The 27,901-nt window shown below is 48.5% G+C and overlaps 1 protein-coding gene across 3 annotated transcripts in view; it reads right to left on the reverse strand.

The window, feature by feature from the left end:
* Positions 1-1,564: 1,564 nt before the first annotated feature.
* DLGAP4 (DLG associated protein 4) overlaps positions 1,565-27,901 on the reverse strand; it is a 71,324-nt gene continuing 44,987 nt past the window's right edge. For all 3 annotated transcript variants that reach the window (XM_075517506.1, XM_075517505.1, XM_075517507.1), the window contains 6 exons: positions 8,740-9,101; positions 7,196-7,287; positions 6,329-6,738; positions 4,520-4,611; positions 2,745-2,897; positions 1,565-1,980 (listed from right to left, as the gene is read on the reverse strand). In XM_075517506.1, the coding sequence (XP_075373621.1) occupies positions 1,765-1,980; positions 2,745-2,897; positions 4,520-4,611; positions 6,329-6,738; positions 7,196-7,287; positions 8,740-9,101 (1,325 nt within the window). In that variant the 3' untranslated portion in view covers positions 1,565-1,764. The remainder of the gene's footprint in view (positions 1,981-2,744; positions 2,898-4,519; positions 4,612-6,328; positions 6,739-7,195; positions 7,288-8,739; positions 9,102-27,901) is intronic.

Below are 27,901 nucleotides of genomic sequence, written 5' to 3' on the forward strand. Positions count from 1 at the left end.
GCTGAATTTGAGTTACATTACGGCCAAGCTTTGATGGGAATCTCATTCCATGTTTGAGTTTATGGTAGATGGGCAGAAATCTCTAAGAGCACCTACGCATGGACAATACTGGACAGTATACAATGGTCACTCAGACATCATTCAGGATTTCACTTTTATTTATTTTTTGCCTTCTGGATCACCAACACCCTCACTGAAACTTCTTTGGGATTCTACCCTCATCCCCATGAAAGTAACACACAATCTCCCAACTCATTCAAGCAAGTGAAGAAAAAAAAAAAATCCCCAGCAAGATCACTCAGCATGGGGCCAAATGCTTATTTTGAGGGGGTGGCAAAGAATTCAGTGGTGGCAGTCAAGAAGCCAGACTGAAAAGGAGACCTACAAAGGGGAAAATGGGCTAAAAAATATTTAGCAATCCTTCCTCTACCCAGAGAGCAGGGAGGATAAGGAAAAAATAGTCATCTGATTACACACAGAGTATATATTTTTACACACACTTTTACACACATCTAGATATAGTACATGTAAAAATATATGCTATACATATGCCCATTCTCACCAAGGTGCTTTTAGTACACTGTCTGCACTGTGTGTATGGGCATGTATACGTGTGTATGAATTAAATGTACAGGTACTACTAAGTGTATATGTGCATATGTACACATACATACAGGCAGGCAGCCTACCACCAGCTACCTGTGCCTTCCTCTTTGTACAAAACCCAGTCCTCCCACCCTGAAATACCATTACGCTCTCCCCAGCCCTCCCCTTCCCCAGCCCACTTTGAAACAGGTCCCCCAGTGTAGCAGCTTCTTTCTCAACAAGCAATTCAAGGAAAATAATTTTGTAAAGGGAAGAGGAGAAAAATCAAAGTGAAGCATGTGTGGATCATGCCCGTAAGTTGCTCTGTGGTCCTTCAGCTCCCCTCCTGTGCCTGGAGTAGGGTACTGCTCTCTCGGGATCAGCCAGCCAAGCACTGTCCCTTCCCCCTTTGCCAGCTTATTGCACATTTGCTCCTGGGCTGCGTTTTAACAACTCTGCATTACATTCCACAGACCCTGTCCTCTCACTTCAATAAAACAGAGGAATACAAACCCGCTGCCCTGTCCCTGCCCACCCATCCTCCCCCCTCCCCCCCAATATCCCCATCAAAAGGAAAACAAAAAACCCCAAGAAAGGCTGCTTGCTAGCAGAGTGCAACAGTAGTACACACTGAATGGATGTTCTCTTCGGGAGCTCTGTGGAAGAGAGGTTATTTCTAACACGGTAAACAAAGCCATGCAAAAGGTGGGGTAAAGGGAGCAGAAGGAGGAAAAAATAAAGGATGAGAAAGAAGAACAGAACTGAGGAGGAGAACACAGCATGGCAAGTGCTCAAGGCTTCATGTTTTCTTGTCCTCTTCTTGTAAACAAGCTAATAATTCTCATAGATAGAACAAGTAAAAAGACTGAAGTTCCAAGTCGAGGGGCTGGAGTTTCCAGGAGTCTGTTCAGTCCATTCAGCAACACCACAGCCAGTGAGAAAAAGAGGGGTATTTTTTTCTTTTTTTTTTGTTTGGTTGTTGTTTTTTTTTTTTTTTTTTTTTTTTTTTTTTAAAATCTTCATTACTTAAAGCTGAGAGAAAAAAGCCAACTCAGGAGCCCTTTTCAAGGATGGCTCATTGTCTCTAGACTGAATAAATCACACTAGTTTAGAGAGAACCTTTTTTTTCCTTTTTAATGACTTATAAAAACCACGCGGTTCCTTCCTCTGCCCCTTTGCTCAAAGGCGGGTCTGTGCCTCGGGTACGTAGATCTCGATGCTATCTGCGCTCTCTGTGGCCGAGTTCTGCCGGACAGAGGCAGCCCGCTTGGCTGCCATTAGACGCTTGCGAGCTTCCTGGCGCTGCTTGTCTGAATCAGAGGCTTTGTCCCGGTTCAGTTGGGATTTGGACTTGGCTGGCTTCTTTGGCACTGGAGGGGGTGGTTTCTTCTCTTCCTTTAGGGAGACAGTAAGGAAAAACCCAAACATAAAATAAAAATGCACATACAGAAGCTTGCTCTCTGATATGGTGGGGACTCTTATGGTGTGAGGGACTAAGCGGTGAGATTGACTGTCAGGTCAAAGAAGCAGGAGCAGTTCTTGAGCAAGACACTCAAAGTCAGCTTCCCCAATTTCTAGAAATGTGCCATTTTGCATTTCATGGTACAGAGGCCTTCTGTGAAGTGGACTAGAGTTTGCAGACTATGTCTGGCCCAGCTATAGGCCAGAGCACAGCACAGGCAGCATGAAGACTGAACTTGATCTGGAACTGCAAAATTTTAATATGCCACCCTGCCCAGAGCCATAGTCCTCTTTCCTACCCTCATGTCTAGTCAGGAAGCCTGGCCCAGGGACACAGCCTGTGCTGCATTTTCAAAAGGTTCCAGTAGGTGTTTTTTATACAGCTCGGACACCAAGAATAGTTAAAACCTATTCATACAGTGCTTGTAACACTAGGGGCCTCTGCGTCACTGCTTTAAGCATACACCACTCATCGCTCTGGTCTCTCTGCATCATAACACTTTTTCCCCTTGTACAAAATTGTTTCCACTATTACTCAAGAGGAATGGTCTCAGTGCATTGCAAGGCTGTGAGATTACGCTGCACAAGTGCAATATGGTAAAAGCCCTAGAGATCTTCTGTTTGCAGACAGAAACAGACCTCAGCTACCTAAAATGTCTGTGAGGTGCTCTGGCCACTCTCAACTGCCCCACACTCACCTTTCTCTCCGGTGTCTCTGCCAGTTGCCAGCTGTTCGCTTTCAGGTGGTACAGCTCATCAAACTTCATGCTGATGTCTTCAATGGACAACTGCAGGAGATCCCAAAATCCAGCTAGGTCCTGGGCTGTGGGTCTGGGATTGGCATTAGGGTTCTAGAAGGGAAAGCATAAAAAACCCCCAACCCTTTCAGAAAGAATATACCCTCCTGACAAGCAGAGCAGTCTGCACAGCTTACATATTCACCCCTTATAAGTCTACCTGCCTGTCAACTGAAACATCAAGAACCCACAGGAGACACCAGCCCTAAATATGCAGAGACACAATGCCATCACTTACAGTCAAAACTATTTCTGCAAAGATCAGGCAGCAGAGCTGCTGACTGTATTTCTCCTATAGGAGCCTGAAGAAGAATCCTGAAAAAGACACTCTCTGTAGCAGAAAGCAATAGCTCCATTCTCCGCAAAGCTTCCCCAGCTAGTGCTAATCCCACAGCAGTAACCTCCAACTGAAGGTCCCCAGCACATGATTCAGAGCTAGAACACTGGTTTCTTACACAGAGGTCCTGATTTCAGGGTGGGTAATCATGGAAATGGACACAACACGATGCAAAGCACAGCTCTGACACCTGGAGAACTTGCATGCCGGTGTACGGCAATCCAAAGAAGCCAATATAGCTTTCACGAGCAAAATTACTTTGCTACATTCCCCCACAAAACAATCTGAAAGTATCAGTATTTCTCAGGCTAGGTTGAAAAATTTTAAGTATCTTAAGTTTCTCCCAAGAACATGATTTTCCCAGTTCTGAGACATCTGAACTGTCATCATAGGCCTGGATTGTCTCAGAAAAGCATGGGAACAGATCTGCGCAACTCAGCACAAAGCATCAAAGGGAGACCTCAGCACAAAGCTCTGTTTTAAAGCCTGGCAGCTAGTGGTGTTGCTGCTAATCTCTCAGCCATGATCAGCCAGATCAGCAAGCAGATGCTCAGCACTTCACCCCCTCCTCCTCCCTGAGTTTCTCTAAGTATTTTTTGCAAGTAAAGGGGAATTCACCTCTGAGAAATTCTGCAAAATCCATACAACGATAAAGCCTGAGGGGAAAAACAAAACACAGATTCCCACCCATCCCCACGTTAGCCCTGTTCAGCTGTCAGCAAGGGGAAACCCTTGCATTACATTTGAAGAGATCCGATTCAAACAGTGCTTTGTGACCAATGAGGGACAATCCTGTTGGGACAGTTTTACCATCCACATAATCTACATGCAAAGGAAGCATGTTTGGAGAAGAACAGTAGACTTTTCAAACGTTTCCCCCTATTTGCCAAAACCTCGGTGGTTCACCTCAAAAAGCCCTTTAGAAGTAACAAGAAAGAGGCAGTTTCCAGGACACACAGCAGTATGGCTGGTTGACAGTTCAGACCCACAGAGACTCAGTGTATTCAGCACACCCTGATCAGCAGTTCAAGAAAATTCCCCTGTGCTCACGTAAGCACCAAAAGGAATTGCAAACACTCATCCCTGAGCAGAGCACAGCCCAAGAACTGCCTATTCAGAAGAGAGGTTGAGGCGATCAGCCTCCCACTGCTCAGCTGCTGTTTTAAATCAGCATTCATCCATGGTATGGTGGTGAGGTTGTAGGCTACAGCTGCCTTGGCTTTGCTTTTAGAGTGACAGTAGCCTGTTAATACCTGATCATGTGCCTGTAGTGTTGCTGAAACAGATACATGCCCCCCCCCCCCCCCCGCCAAACCAGGAGAAATAGATGCAGACTCACCAAGTTTTGTTCACAGAGGCCATGGAATTGCTGGAACTTCTGTGACATTAGTAACTGTGCACTGCCCACTGCACTCAGGACTTTTCCTAAGACTATGGGGGCGAGAAAAAGAAAAAGACCCCAGCTGAACAGACTATTAAATGCAGCAATGAACTCAAGTGATTCTGGAGCAAAGAAACACTCTTGATTCAATAGAAAAGGAGTTTCAGGGATCCCCAGGGAAGTAACTACTTTCAGGGAAAGATGATGTATTGAAACTATACTCTACATCTGTCTTTGCCATCTATTATTGCTCCTTCTAGAGCAGGTCAAAAGCAGGCCAGACTCAGAACATTACATCAGAGTTTGCAGAAAGTACCTTAAACTGCCTTCAGCCCATCAGACAAGCCACCAGCACAATCTCAGTGAGCAGATCTGCTGGCACCTGCTTGCAGATCACAACCTGCTCTTCCACTCATGCAGGCGGTGAAGGTGGCAAGGGGCAGGAGAACTGTCTCCAACCTCCATTTACCAGAAGGGATTAAAATACTGGTAGGCTAGGGCTTTTAATACCCAGGACTTTATGCTGCTCTCAGTGGGTTTTCCAAGAAGCTTCTGGGTACAGCAACATTCCTCTGCTTATTAATGGAAAAACACTGTATGGGCTTTTCCCTTCCAAAGGCAGGGTTGAGATCCACAGTGCATGCAACTGCACCATGAACAGGGATGAACTGATTGTCCTTCTCCTCCCTGGTCTGCTGCTGCACCTACTGAATCAGTTCTGAATGTTTATAGATCTTGGTGGGACAAGGGTAAGCTGGGCTCTCTCTATACCCACCAAGTTCTCAGTTACAGAATCTACTAGGAGATTGCTCTTGGAGGTCACAGACATAATGTCATACTGGTCTTGGTATCTTTTCTTGCCAGAACACTCTTGCCATAGGCAAAACGAGGGCATCCCCTGAGGCAGGGAGAGCCCTGGCACTGCCTGTCCAGCCTGGCAGCCAGTGCAGCATCTTAGTGCAATAGGATTAGAGATTAGCTCTCCCAAGCCCTAGCAGTAACAGTGAGCTATAACTGAGTCTCACCATTATTTCACCTCAGTTATCAAAAAAATAAAAATCAACCAGAATCAAAACAAAGATCCTGCCCTCTGCAGCCTAGTCACCCACTTCTGTCACTCTGTAGTCACCACTTCAGTCACTCTGACAGACCATAGGCATGATTTTCACTGCAAGAAGCACAGGTTTTGCCAACTCATTTGAAAATAATGAAACAAACCCAATTAGGACCGAACCCAATAAAATCAAGTGGCCTTGTGCTCCCTGTGCATGTGCTTTTGGTGTATTTAGTACAAATTCAGTGAAGCTTTCCCATGTGAAGAAACCCCCTCTTTGCTGTAAAGACAAGTCCACCAATTCAACAGCTCAATCTCAGAAGTCATGTTCATTCTGCCCCACTGCCAACTAAACTTTCACCTGCCCGCTTGAGTACAATGGGTTGGGCAGGGAGAAAGATCCCACAGCCTCCCCGAAAGCAAGCCATTTAAGCTTTTAGCAGTTTTGAATAGTCAGAAGCTGCACCATCCCCTGAAAGTCTTTTATGCTGCATCACAGTATTATTTCTTACCCCATCTGCTAGAGGAAGTTACTTTATCCTTTCCAAAGAAAAAAAGTTCCTTGTCCCATACTCATCTCCATGTTCTACCCTTACTCTGTGGGCTATCAGCAATTTAACTGCAGAAAGCTGATCCAATACTCAGTTACAACTCCTTCTCGAGGGAGGAGCTGCTAGGCTGCTCCAGTCTAGTGTCCAGAGGCTGACACCTACCTTCTTCAGAGAGATTGTTCTCTTTGGTCTCCTGGTCCATCTGGCGGCACCAGCCTTCTAACCGCTCTGTTTCTGCCTGCAGCAGCTTCAGAAACCAGTACCCATCCCGCCGGCAGGCTCCTGGCTGCATGGGTTCTGATGGCGAGGTGGAGGACGTCTCAAGCCAGGGGTCAGGAGGAGGGAGAGAGGAAGGCTCCAGGGCTGGGTCATTGTTTTCTCCATAGGAGAGGTTTCTCTTAATCTGTGAGGGCTTGGCTGGTTGCCTGGTAGTGGCATCAACACCAACAGAGTTGTTGTGTTGGGGGCACTCAGCAAGGCTTCTCTCAGATGATTTACAGCTAGAGTTATTAAGTTCCTGTGTGTCAGAGTCTGTGTCCTGTTTGGAGGACATGCTGCGAGAGTGGCTGTTTCTAGAGAGATCAAAAGCAAACATTAAATAGCAGAACTCAACCTGGCTGGCCTCACACGCTGACAGTGGAAATGCATTTGTTTATTATGCCTGCAGCTGAGCCTCACCCTGCCCGCCCTGCCCCTCCTCACACACAAACACACACCACACATTCAGACAGACAAAATTATAAGGTTGCCTGCTTACTGCAATAGGCCATTCAGACGAGAGGACTGACGCACATCTATAATTACATCTTGTACTTTTTTTTTTTTTTGAATTTCAAACTCCCATTGATTTGGCTGTTTACAGAACAAGTGCTTTTTGCAGCGGGTGTGTGCTGTGGAGGAAGAGCTCTCCGTGTGCCCCCATTCAACACCACTCATATTGGAACAAAGAAGGGGAGAAGGTCTAAGCAGAAGTAGGGGAAGTGCAATTTAAAAGAAAGGAAACTACAAAAGCTTGCGTCTTTCACTTACCGCCACTCGTCCTCTACCTGTACCCCGATGGACTGGAATTTGGTGGCTGGTGGAGGAGGCTCCTCTTTTGCCACTGGCTGAAGGCAGTCAACCTTATTAAACAAAAAAAATACAGACAAAACCAGACACAAGAACTTGCTGCTGGAATTCACATTAGTAGACCAGGAGGGCTGCACACACACACACAAGATGCTGACACCACATGCCAACTGGAGGGTTGTCTTAGGAGAGGCACAAGGCTACCACTCAGGTCTGCCTCCACTTGAGCATCAGGACTGTATCCTGCCGCGCATCTGCTCTAAGAGCACTCAGCTCTGCCATCCACTGCTGTTTGCATGGTTGTGGCACGCTGGGGAAGGGCTGTGTCCCCTGAAGGAGCAGCTGCATGTGTGGCATCCGACATGGGCAAAGGCCAAGAGATTCAAGAGGGGGCAGTGATCTGATTAAGACTGACAGCAAAGCCCAGCTTCCTCTCTCCCAGGGACGGATACCCCCCATAGCTCTGGATAAGAGTTAGAAGGTTTTAGGAAGGAAATCCAGGCTGTGGGGCAGGTGGCTTGGGAACCAGCTCAGAAAAGAGGAGAGGAAGGCAGTCGGCCTCTCCAATGCAAGTTCTCTTGCCTTGCTGCCCTTTCAGCATGTGTTTTGCCCCACTAGCCCTGCAGAAAAGCCTTCACTATCACAGGTACCTAACCTGCCAGATAGCCTTACTTATTGAATAAAGCCAACTTATTCAGCACGCACACACGTGGTGGCTCAAAGCCCAGATCCTGCATTTGGACTTGCCCAAGTGCTCAAGTTCCTATCTGCAGGTAACAGCCTGCAGCACTGAACCAGCACTTTGGGACAGAACAAGTGCTCGGAGCAGTCAGCCATCTGTAACTGGGAAATCTGTCCACAAGAAGAGTGTACAATTGCAGATTAATTAAGTTTTGCTGAATACAGCATGGATTTATGCTACTCAATGGGTTCTCATTTGACTATATAATCAACAGCTCATTTCCATCGATTTCCACAGAGTTAAATGCTTCCAGCAAGAGAAGCAGCAACCTGCTGGGAACAGTGGACAATGAGAAATTGCTCCCTCCTGCCTGCAGCCCTGGGACCATTTTGCACTGCAGCAGCCCATACTACATGGATGTCAAGTAGAATGGCCCACCTCGCAGAAGAAAGCTGTCCCTAGAACCATGATGGACAAGGAGCAGATTGATGTTAAGTAATACACAGTACAGAGCACAGGCTCAGCACAGGCATACTAGCAGCAAAAGGCCTCTTTAGAGGGACTCACCCAGTTAACACGGTCCCAACTGCTTTATGAAACATTTTAATTTTCTACTAAAAGAACTTAGTCCTTTCTGGTCTGTTATGGAAAGCTTCTGCTGTATTTCACCCCTGGGAACACAGGAAGTTAGTTTGACAAGGCAGTTAGTTTCTCCTGCTATTCTAAGTGAGTTCAGATGCACACCTGGTCACACAAAATGCACACGCTAAATGGATGGGTTAAGGACATTCCTTAGGACAAAGGAGAACAAACTATTCCATACTTGTATTCCTATAGACGACAGCTTTCTTTTGGGGATATTCTCCACTTTAGGCTCTTCGCTAGTCAGCGTCCCTTTGTCACTTTTCAAAGTTGCATTCTTCTGGGGTAACTCTGGAGTCTCTCTTGCTGGAGTCACGACACTTCCCCTCGTCACACTGGGTGTCCTAGTGCTGTCCAAGCTGTCCGAAGAATTGCTGAGTCCTGACTGGCTGGTCACCTCGCTCTTGTGGTCCTGGCTGTCCAGGTAGGTGTCCTGCGCCGATTCAGTGCTGCTCTGCACAGTGACAGAGATGAACGGCTTTGATGTGGTCCGAGGTGGGACAGGAGGTGGAGTCTTTTTATATGCCACTAGGCATGATGAACCTGCAGTAATGGAGGTGGGAAGAATGGAGAATGCAAAAGACAGATTGGGGGAGAGAGAGAGAGATACAGTAAAAGAGAAAGAAAAAGCAGGTCAGTCACAACATCCAAGAGGAGCCTCCAAGTAGAAGCTGGAGGCAGAAATGCAGAAACAGCCTACAGCCAGCAGCTCACACTGGGTAACCCAAACCAAAGCATAAGGGGAAGCAGAAGGCAGAGCCAGAGCTAGCTTGCAAAAGAAGTCAAAAGGAATACCATGATGTGTGAAAGGCTGGAAATGGAGAAGAGGTATAGAAAAGCCTCCCAAGAATGCTACAGGGTTTGGCAGGTGTAAGCCTCCACGTGGGGGAAATTTTCTTTGGCTAGACCCTATGCTTTAGTGTCCTAGTACAGCCAAGTGTCTCAGATCTTTGTCCCATCAGTTGACAAGTTTCAGTGTCTGGACCAGGGTGGTGTTTTTTCCTATAAAAATGGAAAGAAGCCATAAAGTTTGTTAGAAGCTGATGGTAGGAACAAACGTTTGTGAAGTACCTTAAAAACCTAGCTGCTATGCATTAGAGGAAAATACATCATCTGGGTACAACAGCCCAAGAGTGGCGAGGCGGCTGCTGCTCCACGTCCCCAGATCCAACCAGTAATGAGGCTGAAGATGTGTTCCCAACAGGCAGAGCACACATATCCACTACCTGTACGTATATATACGTGGCTGGCCACACAGACCACAGAAGAGCACCTACATGAACACAGACAGCAGCAACGGCCTCACCTTGCTCCTGTCTCTGGCTTGACAGGATGGAAATCAATTAGTGAAAATATTTGTACAAGGTGGATCCTGCAGCAGCTGCGCTTAGGCACTCAGGTCTGCCCAGGTCCTAGACATACGAGTCCCCGAGGCCGAAGTCCTACTCCAGCTGCTGTCCAGACAGCACAGACTGCGCTGGGCAGGGCACGGCCAGACAAATGCACTGACCTGCCACCTACCTACATGCAGCTCACCCCTTTTATCCTCTTACCGCTGTATTCCCCACTCTTGTTCCTCCCCAAATCACCAAAAACCCTTTCTTGTTCCACCTTTGGTTCCTCCCCTAAATATCGCATTAAGTCCTCTGCAATCCCAAACTGCTTCTCCCCTGCACCCCATAATGTGTCCCAGCCCTTGGCAGCAACCTCCTTAGTCCAAAAGGTGATTTGGAGAGCTGCTCCCCATGGCTCACGGTGATGGGTGTCATGCCTGGACACCAGGGCTGAGGCTCTGCTGGAACAACCCCAGGAGGGGCCTGAATAGGGTGTTCAGTGCTCAAGGGTCCTTGGCTTGGGTCCCACCTGCCGTTGTGTGTCCCTGCTCTGGGCCCGTGCAGATGGGCCTGTGATGGGCTGATGGCCTCTGGGATGGACCTGGGAGTAGCCCAGCAGGGTATGATTTGGGCTCCTGCTATTGTCTCTGAGCCCCTTAATGGGTGTGCAGAGGAGCTTTATCACACATTACACTGCCCCGCTCCAAGGCACAACCAGAGAAGCTCACGCCATCCTCTCCTTGCACAGCACTGCCCAGCCACCCATTTCACCTCCTGGGAGGGCCACGCTCCTGGAGAGGGAAACCTAGTGCTGCTGCCAGGTTCCTCCCAAGGGGCTTGTAGGTCTGTGGGGCTGCAGTGTGCTGAGCCCTACAGTCCCACTCCCCTGGAAAGGAGCTGCAGGATCAGGGCTGCTGAAGGTTCCAGGGTAACCTTGTGCTGTCCGGGCCGTGCCTGCAGGGCCCTTCTCTTGCCTCGGTGTCTCAGTGGTGGTGCACAGCTGTGCTTTGGTCCTGCAGGCTGGGTAGGGAGCTTTGCTGCCCCAGGCTGTGAGCAGATCAGCTCCATCACCACCCTGGATCCTGGAGGGCCAGGTCAGCCTGCCCGAATTGTTCCTTACGTATTAAAAGGAAACGGCTCCCTGCTCCTGGAGTTGGTGAGTTAGCATGTTACTGAGGCATGTTTACAGGGCAGTCCCTTTCCCACATCATCAATGACAAATCAAGCATCCCTGTGTAAGTCACTACAGCACAATGGTGTGGGAAGCTCCGGTGGTGGCAGGGCTGCCACTCTCCTAGGTTCCTGCTCCAACCATAGTCCTTGGTCTCCAGCAAAGGGGTTCTGTCCTTCAAATTGAAACCCCATGCACCATCCTGTTCCATGCACACCTTTCCCCTAGCCCTTGACATGCAGATGTTGACAGGTATCAGCACAGACCCATACACCTCCCAGATCACCCAACCAACAACAGATGGGCTGTACAACCCCAACCCCAGTTTCTAAGTGTTTTCCTAGTACAGCTCTGATAACCGCAGGGGCTGTCATTCCCTCGGGTTCCCTGCTCCAACCCCTATTCCCTGATCTCAGTAAAGTTTTGTACCTCAAATTGGAAGCTCCTACCTCCCACTCCGCTGCCCAGTCCCATACATAACCTCCCCAAAACCTGCTGACAGTGGTAGATATATATGCAGATATAGACACAGACCATTTTCATTAAACAATAGAGATAGACTGTTAACTTCACCATTTCCATCCCCAAAGCAGCCACCAGCATATTAACAAATTTAGCACCAGATTAGAGAGCAGTCCTCTCTGTCCAGAATCCTTTGAATACTTGGGGACCATGAGGGCAGGCAGAGGTACCTGCTGCTTCTCAACATTACCTTCCACCCCCAAACTGCACTGCCTGCATGCCCTGGGGAGCTCACAACAGGGCACTTGACAGATGTTTTGATCTTTCAGGGCAATTGGACACAACCAATTCTGGCTGAGCACATCACAGGGTGCCTTCTGTTCCCTGCATAACTTTAGCACAATTAACTGAGAAGTATCAAGTGAACTGATCCAAATTGATTACAGGTATGGGAAGGGGTGTTTCAGGTGACATAAGCCTCCCGGTAGCTCCTTTTCCTCCCCAGACGCGTCCCTCTGCCTGCAGCAGAGGTTGACCACGCTCATGGGGCACCCAGGAGGGGTGTCCCAGCTGCCTCAGCCTCCAATGGGGTCAGAGCTGGTCCCGAGCATCCCTGGGAGCCCAGCCATATTCCCTGCGTGGAAATCGCACAGCTACACCATATGCCTTATGGAGAGTATTTACACATGCCTATATTTACACATCCCAGTATTTACCACATTAACAGCTGAAGTTCCACTTCAAAGAAGGAACTAAAAGGGAGGGGTTACAGAGAAGGAGGAGGTCTGTTTCCAAAAGCATTTATATGCCCAAAGATGCCAGGAAGCACTGTAACGGTGCTGCCGCTACAGGAGAACTAAGGAGCCTACAACAGGGTTGCCAACCAAGCTGCCTTTCAGTATGAACCTGGACAGGAGCTCAGGAAGGGACAAAACCCATACCAGTTCCCCCCAGCACACCAAGTCCAGCACAAATTGAGCAGTGTCCTGATGGCTCCAAGAGCGGGACCTATCCTGACTGCTCACCCCAGCCCTTACACCACCTTTTGACACATGGCCTGCAGGGCTGCAAGAGGGACTTGCAGTAGGGAACCACATAGCTGAAAAATAACTGGGGCAGGCTACTATGTCAGGGGGCTGGGTTATTTTTCAGCTTGATCAGTCCCCAGCGCTGGCACGTGCCATGTAAACCACTTAGGGCAGCTTGAGCCCACAGCTGCCCTGTCTCCAGCCAGGACAGGAACTTATTATGCACTTTAAAATCCACCTACAATAATTTCCTAAAAGGTCACATGCAAGTGCTTCAACTCGTCAAATTTACATGCCAAAACACAGCTACACACATCCTTTAGCCGATACTTATTTGGTCATGTAAATAGCGTGGAACTGCACTGCAAGTTCATCACTAACGGGTGACTAAAAGGGCACCGGCATTCGCTTCCTACCCGGCAGTCTCACTTCATCCCCTTTCCCACGCAGAGTGGAAGCCCCTACGCTCGGGGCAGCAGCAGGACCTGCTGCAGATGCTCGACCAGCACCAGCCCAGAAGTGTTTAACATCTCCAACCAAGCCAAGCTCGCCACTGGGATGCCTCTCTCAGAGGTACCAGGTTAGATGGCACCACTCGTGCAAGCACAGGTTGAACTGCACCCCAGAGCTGACCTTCACCCACGGGTGTTGCTTCACAGGATCTGGTTCATTGTACAAATGTATGAACTGCCACCACAGCAGGAGGCACGGAGGTGCTAAAGCAACAGCCACTGCACGATCGCTCCCTCTCTTTCCCCATGTTCTCTGCTGGACACCCCCAAAACCTCCTTAAGTGTACTGCAGACCTGATCAAGTTACAACTTGCCTTGTTACAGCTGTTTACCTGCAGAAATCTTGACTACACCTACCCGACACAGAACACAGCATATGCTACACAGGTAAATCATTCCTCATGTGAGCACAGCTATGAGAGCTTTGCCCCATCACAGAAAACTCCTCTGGTTGTACAGCTGAACGGCCTCTTGGGTGCGTGCTGAAATAGTTCATCTGCCACCAACACCTGCTCGTGCAGGGTACCACTGCTGAAGGCGGAGGAAAAAGTTCAACCCTAGACATGCACTAGAGAGCACAACAGCAGCCCACGTCTTTGGCTGCTCAGGCACTTGTCACTGCCCTCGGGAGCGAAGCTGCACAGGCACACGGTGCCAGAGGTGCAGGCGGCCAGAGCCCTGCCAGCCACAGAGGAGGAAGCTACTGAGCACCCCACGGATGAGGAGTGCCCACACACTGCCAGGGCTGCCTGACCAGAGAGCACCGTCTTACATAGCTGCAGCAATTTCTAGACCGAGTCTTATGCCTGGTCTTGTACAGCCCATCCCAACAGACCAGCGTAGGAGCAGCCTGAAGAGAGCAATTGCAGAAGTCCCCCTTGATAAGCTGTGGCTACACCACCAAAACACAGGACGCTCATGCTGCCTTGCGTTACTGAACCAGGGGGCTACAGCAGCTATTATCTAGGACAAGCAAGAGCCACCCAAATTGGCAGTGGAGAAGGTCTGTCCGTACGGCCCTCCAATTAAATACCTTGTCTCCCCACTCCCCGTGGCCTCTGTTCTTCCCCAGGAAGAGTCCCCAGCCCCGGCACACCAACTGCCCGGGGTCCCCTGCCACCTAACAGCGAGTCTGTGACACCGTCCTGCTTGGAGCTGAACCGATGGGAGGGGCAGGGCGGTTTTGCTGGCGTGTTTACCAGGAGCACAGCTCAAGTTTCCCAGCTGCTGTTTACACCCACAGGGATGTAATGTAATTGGGGAAAGTAAATCAATTGCTATCTGATATCGAACACTGAAGCCAGGCAAAACAAGGGGAGGGCAGCACATCAGCACGGAAAGGCAGTAGAGTTTCCTGGGGAAGATCAGTGGTGTTGAGGGTCACTAAGCTAGACTCAAATTCATCCTTCCAGCTACCAACAGAAAGTACAAATACTGTTTGTTCTGCTCTATAGACGGGGGAAACTGCAGCATCCCCTTGTCTTGTTCGTCAGGATCCCTTCATGCCGTCTGGCTCAGCTGAAGAGCACCACAGATTTTGCTAGAAGGCTATCAACAAAAAAATGCCCCTGTTAATGTACATGTGGCCAAAGGGTTGACTACCTGAGCTATAAAAACAGGTTTATGGCTCTAAGAAACATTGCAAATGAAAGAAACACAAAAAGATCAGGAGCCTTGAAGAACTGGGGATGCTTCGATTAGTGCAATTGCAAATTAACCCCGCTGAAGCCCTCTGCAACCATAAAACAGGGACTTTTGACTGTGCAGCAAACCCAGAAACCACACCTTACCTAAAACAGGTTTTGAAAGCAAAAGTCAGAGTAAGCCCATCCAGAACAGTCTGCCCTTCTCCCTCATTACAACTCCGAACTAAGTTCCAGCATTTCTTGCATCTGTGGGAAGAGACAAGATACTGAGGAAGCCAAAAGCATCCCGATATTTCTGCAGGCATGCCCTCGTGGCTCAGAGGTCAGTCCCACCAGTTCAGAGTGTTCCAGTTGCTGACTTACCCCCTCCAGAGGGCTACAGCTCAACAGGGTATGAATCCATTCTTGAGTTGCTGCAGGTCATAGCTTATTATATTTTAAAATCAGCTTGTGCTATAATGTGGAACTACAATCCATGCGGGCACTGGAGCAGGTACACATCTTATTCTGCAGCACCATCAACTAAGTTTTCTTGTGAACATCAGCCACACTCCAAAAAGGTGTGGAAGAACAAGAAAATGTGGAAATTTTGCTTAAGCTTCCAGCTTTGCGGCGCTAGACTCTTCCTGCTCATAGGATCTTCTCAGGCTTATTTAAGCAAGCTGTTAGAATTCACAACTGTGCTGTGGATGATTGATTTTTGGGGGGAGGGCTGTCTGTTTACAGTCTTCCTTGCACAATTATTTTTAGAAAGCATCATGTTTCCCAATTAGCATCTTCCACATGACATTACCTGCTGCTCTCGTGGACTTGGGCAATGCCCACTGATGTAGCTCCGGGCAGAAGAGCTGTGTTTTCAGAGCCTTAGCCTGGGGAGCCCTCCTGACCCCCAAACCAGTTGGGCACACTGTGATCCTCTCCCTCTCCTTCCAGAGAACCAGGCGTTTGCTGCTTGAAAGACTAAACATAAGAGTCATAGAAGAACATTAAATCCAGCACTGCCTTAAGAGGCCCCTGTTCAAACACCAGGCTGTGCTTACCTGCTCAGTACCTGGCAGCACCGCCAAGATCATAGCCAAGGTTTTAGATTTAAATATCATAACTGCCCTCAAGGGTGCATCTAGCATGAAGTGCCCAGTTATTTTGTTGCTATTGCTGATTCAGTACAGCCTGGTGATATTTCTAATCGTTCCAGTGACTTCAAGAACCTATTCAAGCCATCCACATTTTTGTTAAATTACCTCAAAGGCTCCAAGCCACAGCCAGTTGTGAAGGCAAGTCAGACTGCCCTCAAACATATTAGCAGGGCTCAGACTTTCCTGCTCATCACTTTCCTGCTCCATGCATCCCCCCTTTCTCCATGGGAAGATCTGAAGAAGTGACCTCATTTCCTCGTGCATAAAGCAACATGCCCTCAAATAATTTCTCCTACTACAAGACTAGCTCATTTGTCTTTTAAATGAAACAACCCAATAATCTTGCAGCAAACGAGAACCACCATCAGTTGCATTATCCCCTCGGAGATTTTGGTCACATGTCTTCAGGCTTGTGTTTGCCACAGGGTCTCACAGATGGAAGGAGCTGCATTTAGAGGCAGTATTCAATAGCAAAGGGAACTGGAACGGCTGCATTCCAAGCAGCCTGACCTCTGATTTTCATCAGCGTGCAGAACACTTCAAGGTTGAAACTATAATGAACTGCAGGATGTTTTATTTGTAGAGAGTCCAAATAAAAACGATCCCCAGTTACAATTGCTACTGAAGACAATACAGATCTTTATTGATTTTATGGTTCACAGCAATCACTTCAGACCTTATTTTTCTGCTAAAACAAAATGTTTCATAGCCTTTTCGGCCATGGCCACCGCATGCAGGCCTCCTGTATTTGGCCTATATAGAAGCTGTTTGAGTATTCTGCAGATTGAAGGTCAAGATACCTGCATTGGTTAGAGGCACAGATGAGAAACCTACCCAAATTTTATTAGTCAACAGGAAAATACTTCCAGCTAGACAAGATGGGGAATCCATGTGAAGACACCATCTCTTGCTCTGAACAAATGACTTGTCTTTAGAGTGCTGGAGAAATTTTAAGAGAAGTCTTACACTGGTTAAACAAAACCACACTCCTGGAAAGCAAAGTGAAGTGACTGCATTTGTTTAAAGAGATTGTTCATGGTAGCTATAAATACCTACTCCCTCCGTGTTTTCCCTTTGTAAATCTTAGTAGTATTGATCTTTGAAAAAATGAAAAATCTCACCTCGATACTACATAGAGGAAAACAGGCACCTGACAGGGAAATGTGTTGCTGACCATGACTAAGCTGGGGAGTCAGGGACAGGCTGTGGACCCTCCTGCCACAGTCCTCACTCCACCAAGCTGCAGCCTAAACCCCCAACAGCAGTGGCATCCCGGAGCGAGCAGCTTGCCCACCTTACCATCCAACCTGTGTGCCGCCTCCATGGAGTCTGAACATGCCCATAGAGACCTACAGAGTGACCAGCCCAGCAAAGCCCTTCTGAAACTTTCAGATAATCAAGAGGAGCATTGGTAGCACCTCACCAGCTCCCCACAGCCCTCAGAGCTTTGCTTACTGTACCTGCTATTTCCTTATAATCACAGAGCTGATACACAAGCCAGGCTGTGCTTGTAAGTCAGATGACAGAGTATGCTCCAGGTGCTCCTGCCCAGCGGCAGCACCAGGGGAAAAGCACTGCCACCTCTGCATTACAGCCCTGCCTAAACCCAGCCACACAACAGCCCGGCTCCTGCTCCAGACATCCAGATCACCTCGAGTATTTCTGAAGGAGGTCGGTGAGGAAATTCAAGCTTACGTTCTCCTTGTTATTGTCCTACTCATCCTCAGCTCTTGGCCCTGGCACAGCTCAGTAGGTAGAGCAGCAAGCCCCGCAGCCTGCTTGGGCATGGCTGGAGCGACAGCTGGGACAAGGGGACCACTACCACACTGCTGCCTGTGGGCTGCTGCTTCTCCCACCATACAACCAGCTGAAGACAGACGCTTGTTTCCAGGATGGACAACAAAACCTTGGGCTCTCTGCCCCCATACCTTTCCACAGGCAATGGGGCACCCCCTCACACCAGCCCCCTGGACTCCCAGCCAGAAGCGAGAGCATCACAGCAACATTGGAGTACACCAAAGAGGCCACACTGAGGGAAGGTGGGTCTGCAGCAGAGACCAAGGAGAGATGAGGGGCAGCAGGCTCATCTCTCCCACTGAAGCAGCTTGGTGTCATACCCTGAAACCCCACCAAGCTGCAGCTGTTCCTACCAGCAGCTATGGAAGATGACCAGACCTCACTTGGAGTTGTACCCAAGTCACTTTTCCTGACCCAAACAGCTATGGGAAGTGGCTATTTCCACTTGAAGTGAACAGCATCAACTCACCTGTGAGATAAGCACAGAGGGGAGATGCCCTTACCAATGAGTACCATCCTCCCCACACAGGCACACTGGCTTCCTCTGGGAGCACCCACCATCCAACCCACAAACATGCTTGACCCATATTCCAGCTCCCTGTTGGTACAGCCTCTACCAGGTTTGCAGACTACATTTCAGCTATCTGGCATTTCATTGCAGAAAGAAGAAAAGAAGTAACTTCTTAGCTTTAAGAGAAACACCTACTTCCCTAAAGCCCCACCACAATCCAGCCAGAGAAGCTAACACAGCTGCCGCCTCCTCACCACCGAGCAGCAAGTGCTTCCATATTTGCAAGGGCTGCAGTATTAAACAAAGGCCTGTGCAAATAAGTCTTGGCTTCCCAGCTGGGAAACCACTTGCAAGTGCTGGTCAAGCAAGCACAGAGCTGTTAAAGGTTTGTCACCTCTTGCTCCTGTTCAGGTTCAGTACCCACCCTGCTCACAGCACTCTTGCAGATCTCTAAGGCTATGTTGGCAGGATAGTATTTATCACCTATGTATTCATCTACTACCTGTTGTTAAGAAACAAGGGACTGCCCTGCACTTGCTTGACCACCGCCAAGTACAGTAAGTTCCTGCATATTATTGCAGCAAAAGAACTGGACATATCTGCAGGAAGAGCCTCAAACTCAAGGGAGCATCTCAAATGTTACAGTCAAAGAGCCCCCCCAGTGCAAATACAGAAGCAAAGGGCTCTCCTTGAATATAATCTGTGTGTTTTTAGACTAACAGTACAGCTTTCATCCAGAAATACACCACAAAATACTGTGTACAACCATTTGTGTTCTCTGGTGACCCATGACTGAGATGCCTTCAGGGTGAACTGTGGCATTAGTTAGCAGCATTGAGCAGCTCTGCTGGGTGGACCAGGGACTGCACAGGGCAGCAAGAGGGCGAGGGTGGCAGTACTCCGCCACTCGGGACTGCACAAGATTTAGCAGCCACTTCTGATTAGAGACCTAGTCCCTGTACTTGGGGGGGGGGGGGGGGAGCAGAAACATTTAACCAGAGAAGGAAAGGCTAAGAGGGCTGTGATCTCTTTACATCAGGGACTTTGGATTTTTCAATGTACCAGAAGTTTGAGCTTCTTGGAGAAGCTCCAATTTGGAATTCGTAGCAATGTTTGAGCAGAGAAATTATAATAAGCAGTTATACACTGAAAACTATTACACTGGGAAGGCAAGGCAGTCGCCTTTTTTTTTTTTAAAAAGCCACTTGTAGAAGGTCACAAATTTGTGAGGCATGAAGATGACATCACCCAAGAACACTGGGGTTTAAAAATACAGTATCTTGCACTGCTGGCCTTCTGACTGATTTGGTCATCTCCCCCTTTCAGCACAGACTGCTACAGCAGAGTTCGCCTTTCTGTAAGGACACAACAGATGCTACAGAGAACGCCAGTCACAGACACTCCCAAACCCATCTGCAGCAACTATTACTGGGGCTTCTATTTGTATTAGAAGAGACATTGTACTTTCTCCCTACTCTCCCCAAAGTAGTATTCAGCACAGGTTTTAAAGCAAGGTGGAGCAGTGATAGGCAACTCCACCCTGCTCCACAGATACACATCCAACAAGCTGTCCATCTGTCCTGTGGAACTCAGGCATGTCTCCAATCCAGCTAGCACAGGGCAGTAGCTTAAGGGAGCATCACCCTCCTCTCCTCGCCCAAGATGTTAATTCGTTAACAAGAACCAAGATCCCAAAACCTGACCATCCTGCCTCAAGAACGGCAGGAGAAGAGAAAAGCCATGAGCATAGTCTCAGGAGAAGCAGAACTACAGCTCTGGCAGGGTGGGGGTGCCCGATCCCCAGGGACAGGGCCCCTTGCTTCTCACCTGCTAGCTCATTGCCCATTCAGTGGTAGCACACATTTTTCCACAAAGGGGATGCAGTGAAGGGAATGGTCCATCAGTTCAGTGTGCCTTTGCTCTGTACTGGGAGTCAGCTTGTGCTTATCCCCCCGCAACACCCTCACTAATGAGGGCTAATGCTTAATGAGCTTAATAAATCAAGAGATGTGAAGCAGCACAGCTAAAGGGAACCCAAGCCCAGAGCCCCCGGATCTCTGCTCATCATCCATGCTCCTGCAGCCTCCACCAAGACTAGGCTCTGAGGCCTGGGCCCTGCTCCAGGAATTCAACCATCGCAGCAGCAGAGTCCCCAGTGTGCCTCAGCACGCTCCTGGGCAGCAGCACATGGGCTACCGGCACCTGTCCTGCCAGCTTGTCTTACACAGGTTGGGCAGTGACAGAGACACCAACAGATTCCTTCTGTCACTGGATCTTGCCTTGGCCCCAGCAGACCCTGTTGACATGGCTGCACCAGCACAACCAGGGCTGCAGAGCCGCCAGACCAGCCAAGTCTGCTTCCATGAGCCTACGCAGGCAGGCTTGAAGACAGAGCTGCCTCCTCCCCATGGCCATGCGCAACCACTCCCCAGCCACCCAGCACCTCTGCAGCCCAGAACAGTGAGCAGAGCAGGCAGCAGCAGCTATCAGAGAAGTGCCAGCATAATCCTAGCCCCATGGCAGGTTTTTACAAGTGTGGAGAGCTCTCAATGACAGGAGTCCAGCTTGGCTTTAAAGCCACACTCAGATATGCCATTTCTTCCTGTTTGCCTTTGCCCAGGGGACGCAGAAATAGCAGGTGAGCAAACCCAAGTGGGGGTATCAGTGGTGCCGAGGAGCCCCCGAACCATGCTAACGGCAGACCCAGCAGGACCTGTATCACCCAGCAGCCTGTTTACATGGCTGCACAGACAGGTCCCCCGAGCCCCCTCCTCGCCTTGGGATCCTTTCATTCACACACCACCATGCTGGCTCTGACCCACGCATCTGTCATGGCGGGCACAGGGGGAGGAAGAGAGTCCCTGGCTGCAGCAGAGCGAGGATCCCTGGGAGGGGGCTGGCTGGGAGGAAGGTGAAGCCTTTCTGTGCATACAGCAAACAGTCATGGGGAGCCTTTGCTGCTCCTTTTCCTGCCCCTGGAGAAGGCAGGGAAGCCCTGCTGATACCCTGCCTACACACCTGGGCCACACGGCAGCTAGTCCTCTGCAGAGGGTCATCAGGAAGGGGCTGAGCTCTGAACCATCCGTGCCACAGAGGCAGAGGATTTCTAGACAGCAGACATTTCCATCAGACCCTGCCATCGGGACAGGCCACATGGACTTCCCTGCAACCAGTGCCAGATCTCAGATCTGATAAGACAAAGTGAGACTCAACAGACTGGAGCACATGCTGCCTCACAGAGCCCACCCAGGGCACAGCCTCTCCCTCCAGCACAGCTGGGGCAGCAGAGCAGGTCTGCAGCTCAGCATGCCACCTCTCACAGGGCTCCAGGAAATATGAGGACCATTTCAGTAGTATATGGACCACAGCTTAGCGACTACATATCAGCCAAAAGCTCCTCAGACAGTGAGATAAGCTGCACTGAAAGATGCTGCCACAACAGGAGAGCAACAACCCTTTCTGCTAATGCTGATGCACCAAAGCATCACGCACTTCATCCTCCCGATCCAGAGAGCTGTGCCTGCAGCAGTCTCACCCAGGTGTGGCAAATAAAGCTCACCTGGCAGCAGCAGCCGTCCCAGCACAAGGGATTGTCTACTGGACTTTGACCATGCAGTGGTTGTCAGCGCAGCAGCACAAACACGCAGTGCTCACGGTAGCTCTAACACCATCAGCCAGGAGATTAAAGAGACAAGACTGATCTGCTATCAGAACAGGACAGAGAAAAAGCAACTGAAGACATCTAGATATCTGCATTCCAGAGTATTTTTCAGGTATAGCACTTATGGCAGGCCCCATTCCTCCTTGCTTTTAAATACATGCTATGACAGTCTTGAAATAACAACTCCTTCACTAAGGGGCTGGGGAGTCTGCTACTGCCAACTGCACACTGAAGCTTTTTGTCCAGGCCAGTTTCAGCTCTGTAGCCCTGAGTGTCTGTATTAGAAAGGCCTTGTGAACCACGCAGGACATCCAAGACCACGGGTAACATGCAGAGAGGCAGTGAAGGGAGCACTGGTCTGAACTGGCTGCCACAGTATTACTGTCACACAATAGTGACCAGTCTCTGTACTCCTCTCCCTGTTTAATGCCACCCTTTCTGCAAGTTTTGCTTAGGATTACGGCAGCGCACACATGAATTTAGAGCATAAGTGTGAACCAGACATGAATTAGCCCAAGCCACTGGGTCACAGGCTGCTTTCCCTTTCCCTTTCCCTTCCCCACCAGGGGATGTTAACCTGCTGCTGCTCTGCAAAGTGGCAAACTGCGTGGACCAGGGTTCGGTGCTTAGAGGAGACACTAATATAGGGAATCACTGAGAATCCTCCATTTATCCACTACTATAGCCACTTCTAAGGGCACTCAGGGTATTAGCGTTAATCTTCAAAGTGTTTAGGAAAGCTAGTTTAATTAGGCAGGTCTTACTAGTTTTTCTCCAAGCTAGCAGTTTCTAGAATATCCTGCAGAAGTAAGTTCCACCAGCTAATTATGCATTGCGTGAAGAATCCTTTCCCTTTGCCATCGCTTCACTTTATGCAATGCCACATCACTCAGAGGATGGCATATGTAGATGCTTTTAACTCACTTCTCTGCCACTGTAGAAAGTCCAGGGAATCTTAACACACCTCCTCAAAGTCGCACCCAGTCAAAAAACATATGGCTAGAAACCATGCAGCACTGCTTGGTAAACCAAGTCTGTTCTTGTCTATGTCAAAGCTCAACAACTCAAACTTACTATTTTAGGATATGCTGACCGCTAAAGCACAAAATCAAGTCATTCCCAAGCATTTGTTCACGTGTCAAAGGAGACACATTGCAAGCTTTCAATGTACAGGCAATAAGCTGCATCCTGAGCACAAAATAAGTGCAACAACCCAACCGTTTGCCCTCTCAGAAAGGGGAATTTGTCCATCCAGCATGGTACAAACAGCACAGTTATTCTGCAGTACTTCCCCACATACCTCCCTTTCAGCTCAGCAACCATCCTCTAAGCCCACCAGTAACCCATCTCACTTTTTGTCCAGGACCTTTTTACATTTGCAGGAACACGAAGAGCTCCCGTATAGCAGAATCACACCTAAAGCTTTTGGGCAACCAAGCCCACTGACACTAGTTTGGGTCCAGGGTGCTCAGGGAACAGCAGGAAGGTTTTGCAAAAACTGCACAGTTGCTGAGGCAATATTGGCATGGTCCCACCAACAGACAGTCATGGAAGCAGTGTGGATGGGTTACCATTATTTTAAGTGTACCATTTAAACACTGTTCACAGAAGAGCTGGCCAAGAGGGTGCTGAAAACACTGATGGCAGCCAGCAACTTGTCAACGCAGACTGTGATAACAGGAACAGGGCTGCACTGGTGTCAGCAACAGCCGAGTTCCCCCTAGTATAAAGGGGCTCCTAGGGGATTGCTTCATCCCTAAGAACAGAAGCAGCCAGCAATTCTCTAGCCTACCTAGAAGATCTAGAAATTGCCACCATTGCTGCCAGAAAACCTCAAGGCAAGAGAAGAATTGATTTCTCCATCGCTTTATTCAGCATCAAGATTTTCACCACAGTTTTCAGTTACCGTATCCCAAATTTTACCTGATCCACACAGCAAATTTCTGGCATCTGCTATTCTCACTTGCTCACAGGATGAGATTCCAGCTGTTTTAGGTAAGAGCAAGCATTCAGCAATGCCACCAGGAACAGCAGAGGTGGTTTTGCCAGAACATTATGAAAAACCCTCCCCACACCCAGATGACTAGAAATTCTTTGTAAGCTAAAAACAAACCACACCCTGTACCCACAGGGCCAGAGAAAGCACATGTGTCAGCAGAGGAGACAACAATGCAACACAGCCTCTGCGCAAGGGAGATGGGGAAGGCATCCGGCTGAACATACATCTCCCAGCGCTTACCCAGCCTGTGAAAAAAATCTAACCCTTAGTCAAGGCTGTCTTTCCACTTGGACATTTGCTGTCAGGCAGCCAGCACCCAAGATTTACATCTTCAAAGCTACAATCATCAAGAGGTTTTAACAGATTCAATTGAAACTATTTCCTCCCTTAAGTATGTACAAACCAAGATGTGGCAACATTATGCTAATACTGAAGAATCAAAGTCAAAATTGCTGGGAAACTTCTGTTCACTGAGACACAGGACAAGCTTTGCATGTTAGAGAAAGCTATTCCATATTCTAATTCACAGTTTAACATGGCATTAGTTATAAGATTAAAAAATATCACATGAACAAACACAGAAAAGGCTGTAGCAGGTTGCTCCCTCTCTTCATTAGCATTAAATTTGACAGTGGTTAGCTGTTGCACCAACCAGAACAGGCAACGCTGCAAACCTCTCGGCTGATCTGAAGGAGGAAGGTAAGTCCTTAGAGTCAGAGCAGGCAATTAAGCAAATATTCCAACCTTCTAATCCTTTTGGGTAGGGTACTAGACAGCTTTTGAAAGCATAGCTGTTATTACTGCTTGGATTTCTGAATGCTCCTATATGAACTAACCTATGTATACAGCAAAGCCAAGCTGACTTTCTTCTTTCTCACTAGTTAGGCAGAGAGATACGTAGAGAAACGGCAGCATACATCCCCAGTGACGCTGCTCACACTGTTCACCCAGAGGCCGAGAGTCTCCCAGCTCTGATTTCTTAAGAATTTCAAATATCACAAGCACTTCCAGAACAATGGTCCCTTCTCCCACCCTCCCAAAGGAGGGGGTATCCGGAGCAAAGCTGGCACTTTCTGGAATACCTCATTTTGGGAATCAAGCAGACCATTTGACAAAGGAGCCACTGTGAAATGAAAGCACAACAAATCAAAACGTGAACTCAGAGTCTTCTCCAAGCACATCTGAGGCTCTAATATCTGTGACCTAAATAGCTTCAAGCCACCAACAAGTCTTCATCTTTACAGCTCAGTTTGCTTTTACTAGAGGCTCCAAAAGACCAAATTCCTGGTTCACAGTCCTGAAGAGTCCCTGTAATCTTTCAAGTTGAGAGCCCAGACCACCACTTTTCAGCCACAAATATGGGTAGCAGAATGTCTGGATTCATGTGTGCAGTACCCGTTTGCCCACACCCATGTTCATCAGGTCCTCTAGCTTGCAGAACCTGCCATAAAGGTACTTTGAAGATCTAAGACTGTTAACTAGAACAGGGACACAAGGGAGAGGCTAGTGAAGAGCCCTACCACATCCATTTAACAGATTCAGTTTCTAGGCAACAAAACTAAAGGCACTGTCTTAGTTATGCTGTTCTCATGCCATTTTGTCTGCCATGGCACTCTCAGGACCTAATCCTTTCTGTCCAGCTGTCTTGAATTCGGTATTTGACATGACAAGTCCCTGGCCTTCCAAGGAGGGTTAACAGTAAAACCCAGTCTCCAACAAAAGTATTAAATGTCACTGAACATCCCCTGCTGCTTTCAGGAACCTGCTCAACTGCAGAACAGACTATTTTCCTGCCTTGAAAGCCACGTGCTAGAAGACTTCTTGGCTTTGTTTCCCACTTGCTTATATTTATTCCTGTTTCCAAATGAGCGATGTCCTCTCCCTCCACTCCTTTCAACTTAGCAGTTGTGTAGCTCCAGCTACAAAATAAACACCATCCAAATCAAACTCAGAAATCCTAGGGTTGTTCTGCAGGATGTTCAAAAAAGCTTCCTCCCAGGACTCCACCTGTAAACACTAAATACCGACGAGCAGATGAAGCAGAGCTTTCAGCACTGGCACTTTTGCTTTTCCTGATCTGTTGCACAACACTAAATGGAAGAGGTTAGTCTGACAGGGTGGGAAGGAGATAATTTAGAGTGGCTTGAGGAAGGTGATGAGAATGATCTTGAGTCAGACTGTTTCGAAGTTATTCCCGCAAGAGACAGTTTACCAGAGGTGCTTCTGGAAGAAGCCACTCCTTGCTGAAGCACAGCTATCTGACCTTCCTGAAAAACAGTGTTCACTTGATCTCCCAGAGCTGGATGAGCCTCCAGGAGACACTGCTGAAAGACACCACCCCAGCTTTGGACTAAAGAATTGTAAGCATGTGTCATGAACAGGCTTTCCATGGTGGCTTGTTTAGCAGCAGAGAACGGCCTTGAAAGAAGCCTATCCACAATGCTGCCTCTTCCCATTCATCTTCAGCTTTCCCTCCTAGCACATACAGCAGTTTCACAGGGCTGTCTCGGGCATCTGCGCTCATAGCAGGCAGCACAAAGATCAGTGGGGTTTTTTTTGATTGCAAAGCCCCTGCTCCAAACAAGCACAGAAACCTTTTGTCAGTTATAGAGTAACCTAAACAGTAACTGAAGTGGTGCCATGGAAAAAATGCAGGGTCTGCTGGACTCTTAGTTTGACAGAAAACATCAGTCAAGTACCAAAAGTAATGCAACAGCTACAGTGGGAACAGCCCTGCTTCTTGTATCAGAAGCTTACCAAGTCTAAAGTTTTGGAAAGGAAATTATGGGGCTTTTTGCTGGAGGTCTCAGTCACAATCCTACCAAACAGCTGTGCTACCAATCCTTTGGAGAACATGATCAGAGGTTTCAGCAAGCAGGTGTTGGGACTGTTGCTAACCACGTCCTCCCCTATCTCTTCCCTTTTCCCCCCACCCCCTGCCCAGAGTCCGAGCATTCAGGCAGCTGTTACAGCACAGAAGTAAAGACAACTCTAAAGCATACAGATCAAGAAGTTCCTCCTGCAAGGGCAGGATGGAGTGAACAAGTTAAACTGCTCCTTGCAGAGACTTCCTCACACAACCAAGGATGAAATGGTTTTGGAGAGAACCAGCTCAGACTTTCCAAATAGCTCCTGGGAATAAGGAGCTGAGCTCGCAGCAGTGTTCGGAGGTGGCCTGATCTCGCTCCCATGCATACACCAAGGCAAGTACACTTTCATCAGCTCAGTGAAAAAATCCCACCTCTACATTTCTCTGAAAATTCCAGCCAAACTAGACACTTTGAAGATTGCCCAGTGCTGGAGTTATTTCTCCACTTGGCCGTCTCTCCACACTTGGCCAGGGAACAATTTTGGGCTTGGAACAAATTACTGCATTCAAGCCGCCACTCCTTGTCATGCCAGTTGTCCAACACCAAGACCGGCTGTAGGATGAAATTCATAGTAACAGCAGCTTATCCTTCCCAATGAAATGCCAATCTTTCGATGCAGTGCTTTCCAGGGCAGTCACAGCTCAGCCTTTGCCGTGTTTAGCTCAAAGGGATTGCTGAGAACATAGCTACACTGGCTACCCTGTACAGACTGACACCATGTCAGCTACTTGGGGGTTGGTCAAGCAAGTGCTTTTACCTTAAGTGGCCTTGCAAAACAAGAACCACCAGACAAAAATAACCAAACTGTGATCACGTAGACACAAACCTAGAGCAGCATTTAATTTTGGGGGCACAGTAAGTTTGGGGTCAAGGAGAGCTTATGCAGCAGCAGGTCTCCAGCTATCTGCTCCAGGGGTTCATTTGCCAGAAGGACCCTCCATCAGTTAGAGGAAGAGTATGCCAAGATACACCAGGAAACAGTGCCTCCAAGAAAGGGACACCGCTGGGAGGGAGACTGCTCTGCCCTTGTCACTTCAGTCTGAACCGCAGAACTGCACCCAAGCACAGACCCTCAGCACACGCACACTGCAGTGGTCCCAGCATCGCCTGTAAGGGGACAGTGAACTTGAGTGACTCAGGGTCAACTCCTGATGTCTGTGACACCAGACTGGGAAACAAAACAATCCAATCCCTTCTACATTTTCCTAGAAAGCAC

The sequence above is a fragment of the Mycteria americana genome, chromosome 14, assembly GCF_035582795.1.
Source record: "Mycteria americana isolate JAX WOST 10 ecotype Jacksonville Zoo and Gardens chromosome 14, USCA_MyAme_1.0, whole genome shotgun sequence".
In the NCBI taxonomy this organism is placed as follows: domain Eukaryota; kingdom Metazoa; phylum Chordata; class Aves; order Ciconiiformes; family Ciconiidae; genus Mycteria; species Mycteria americana.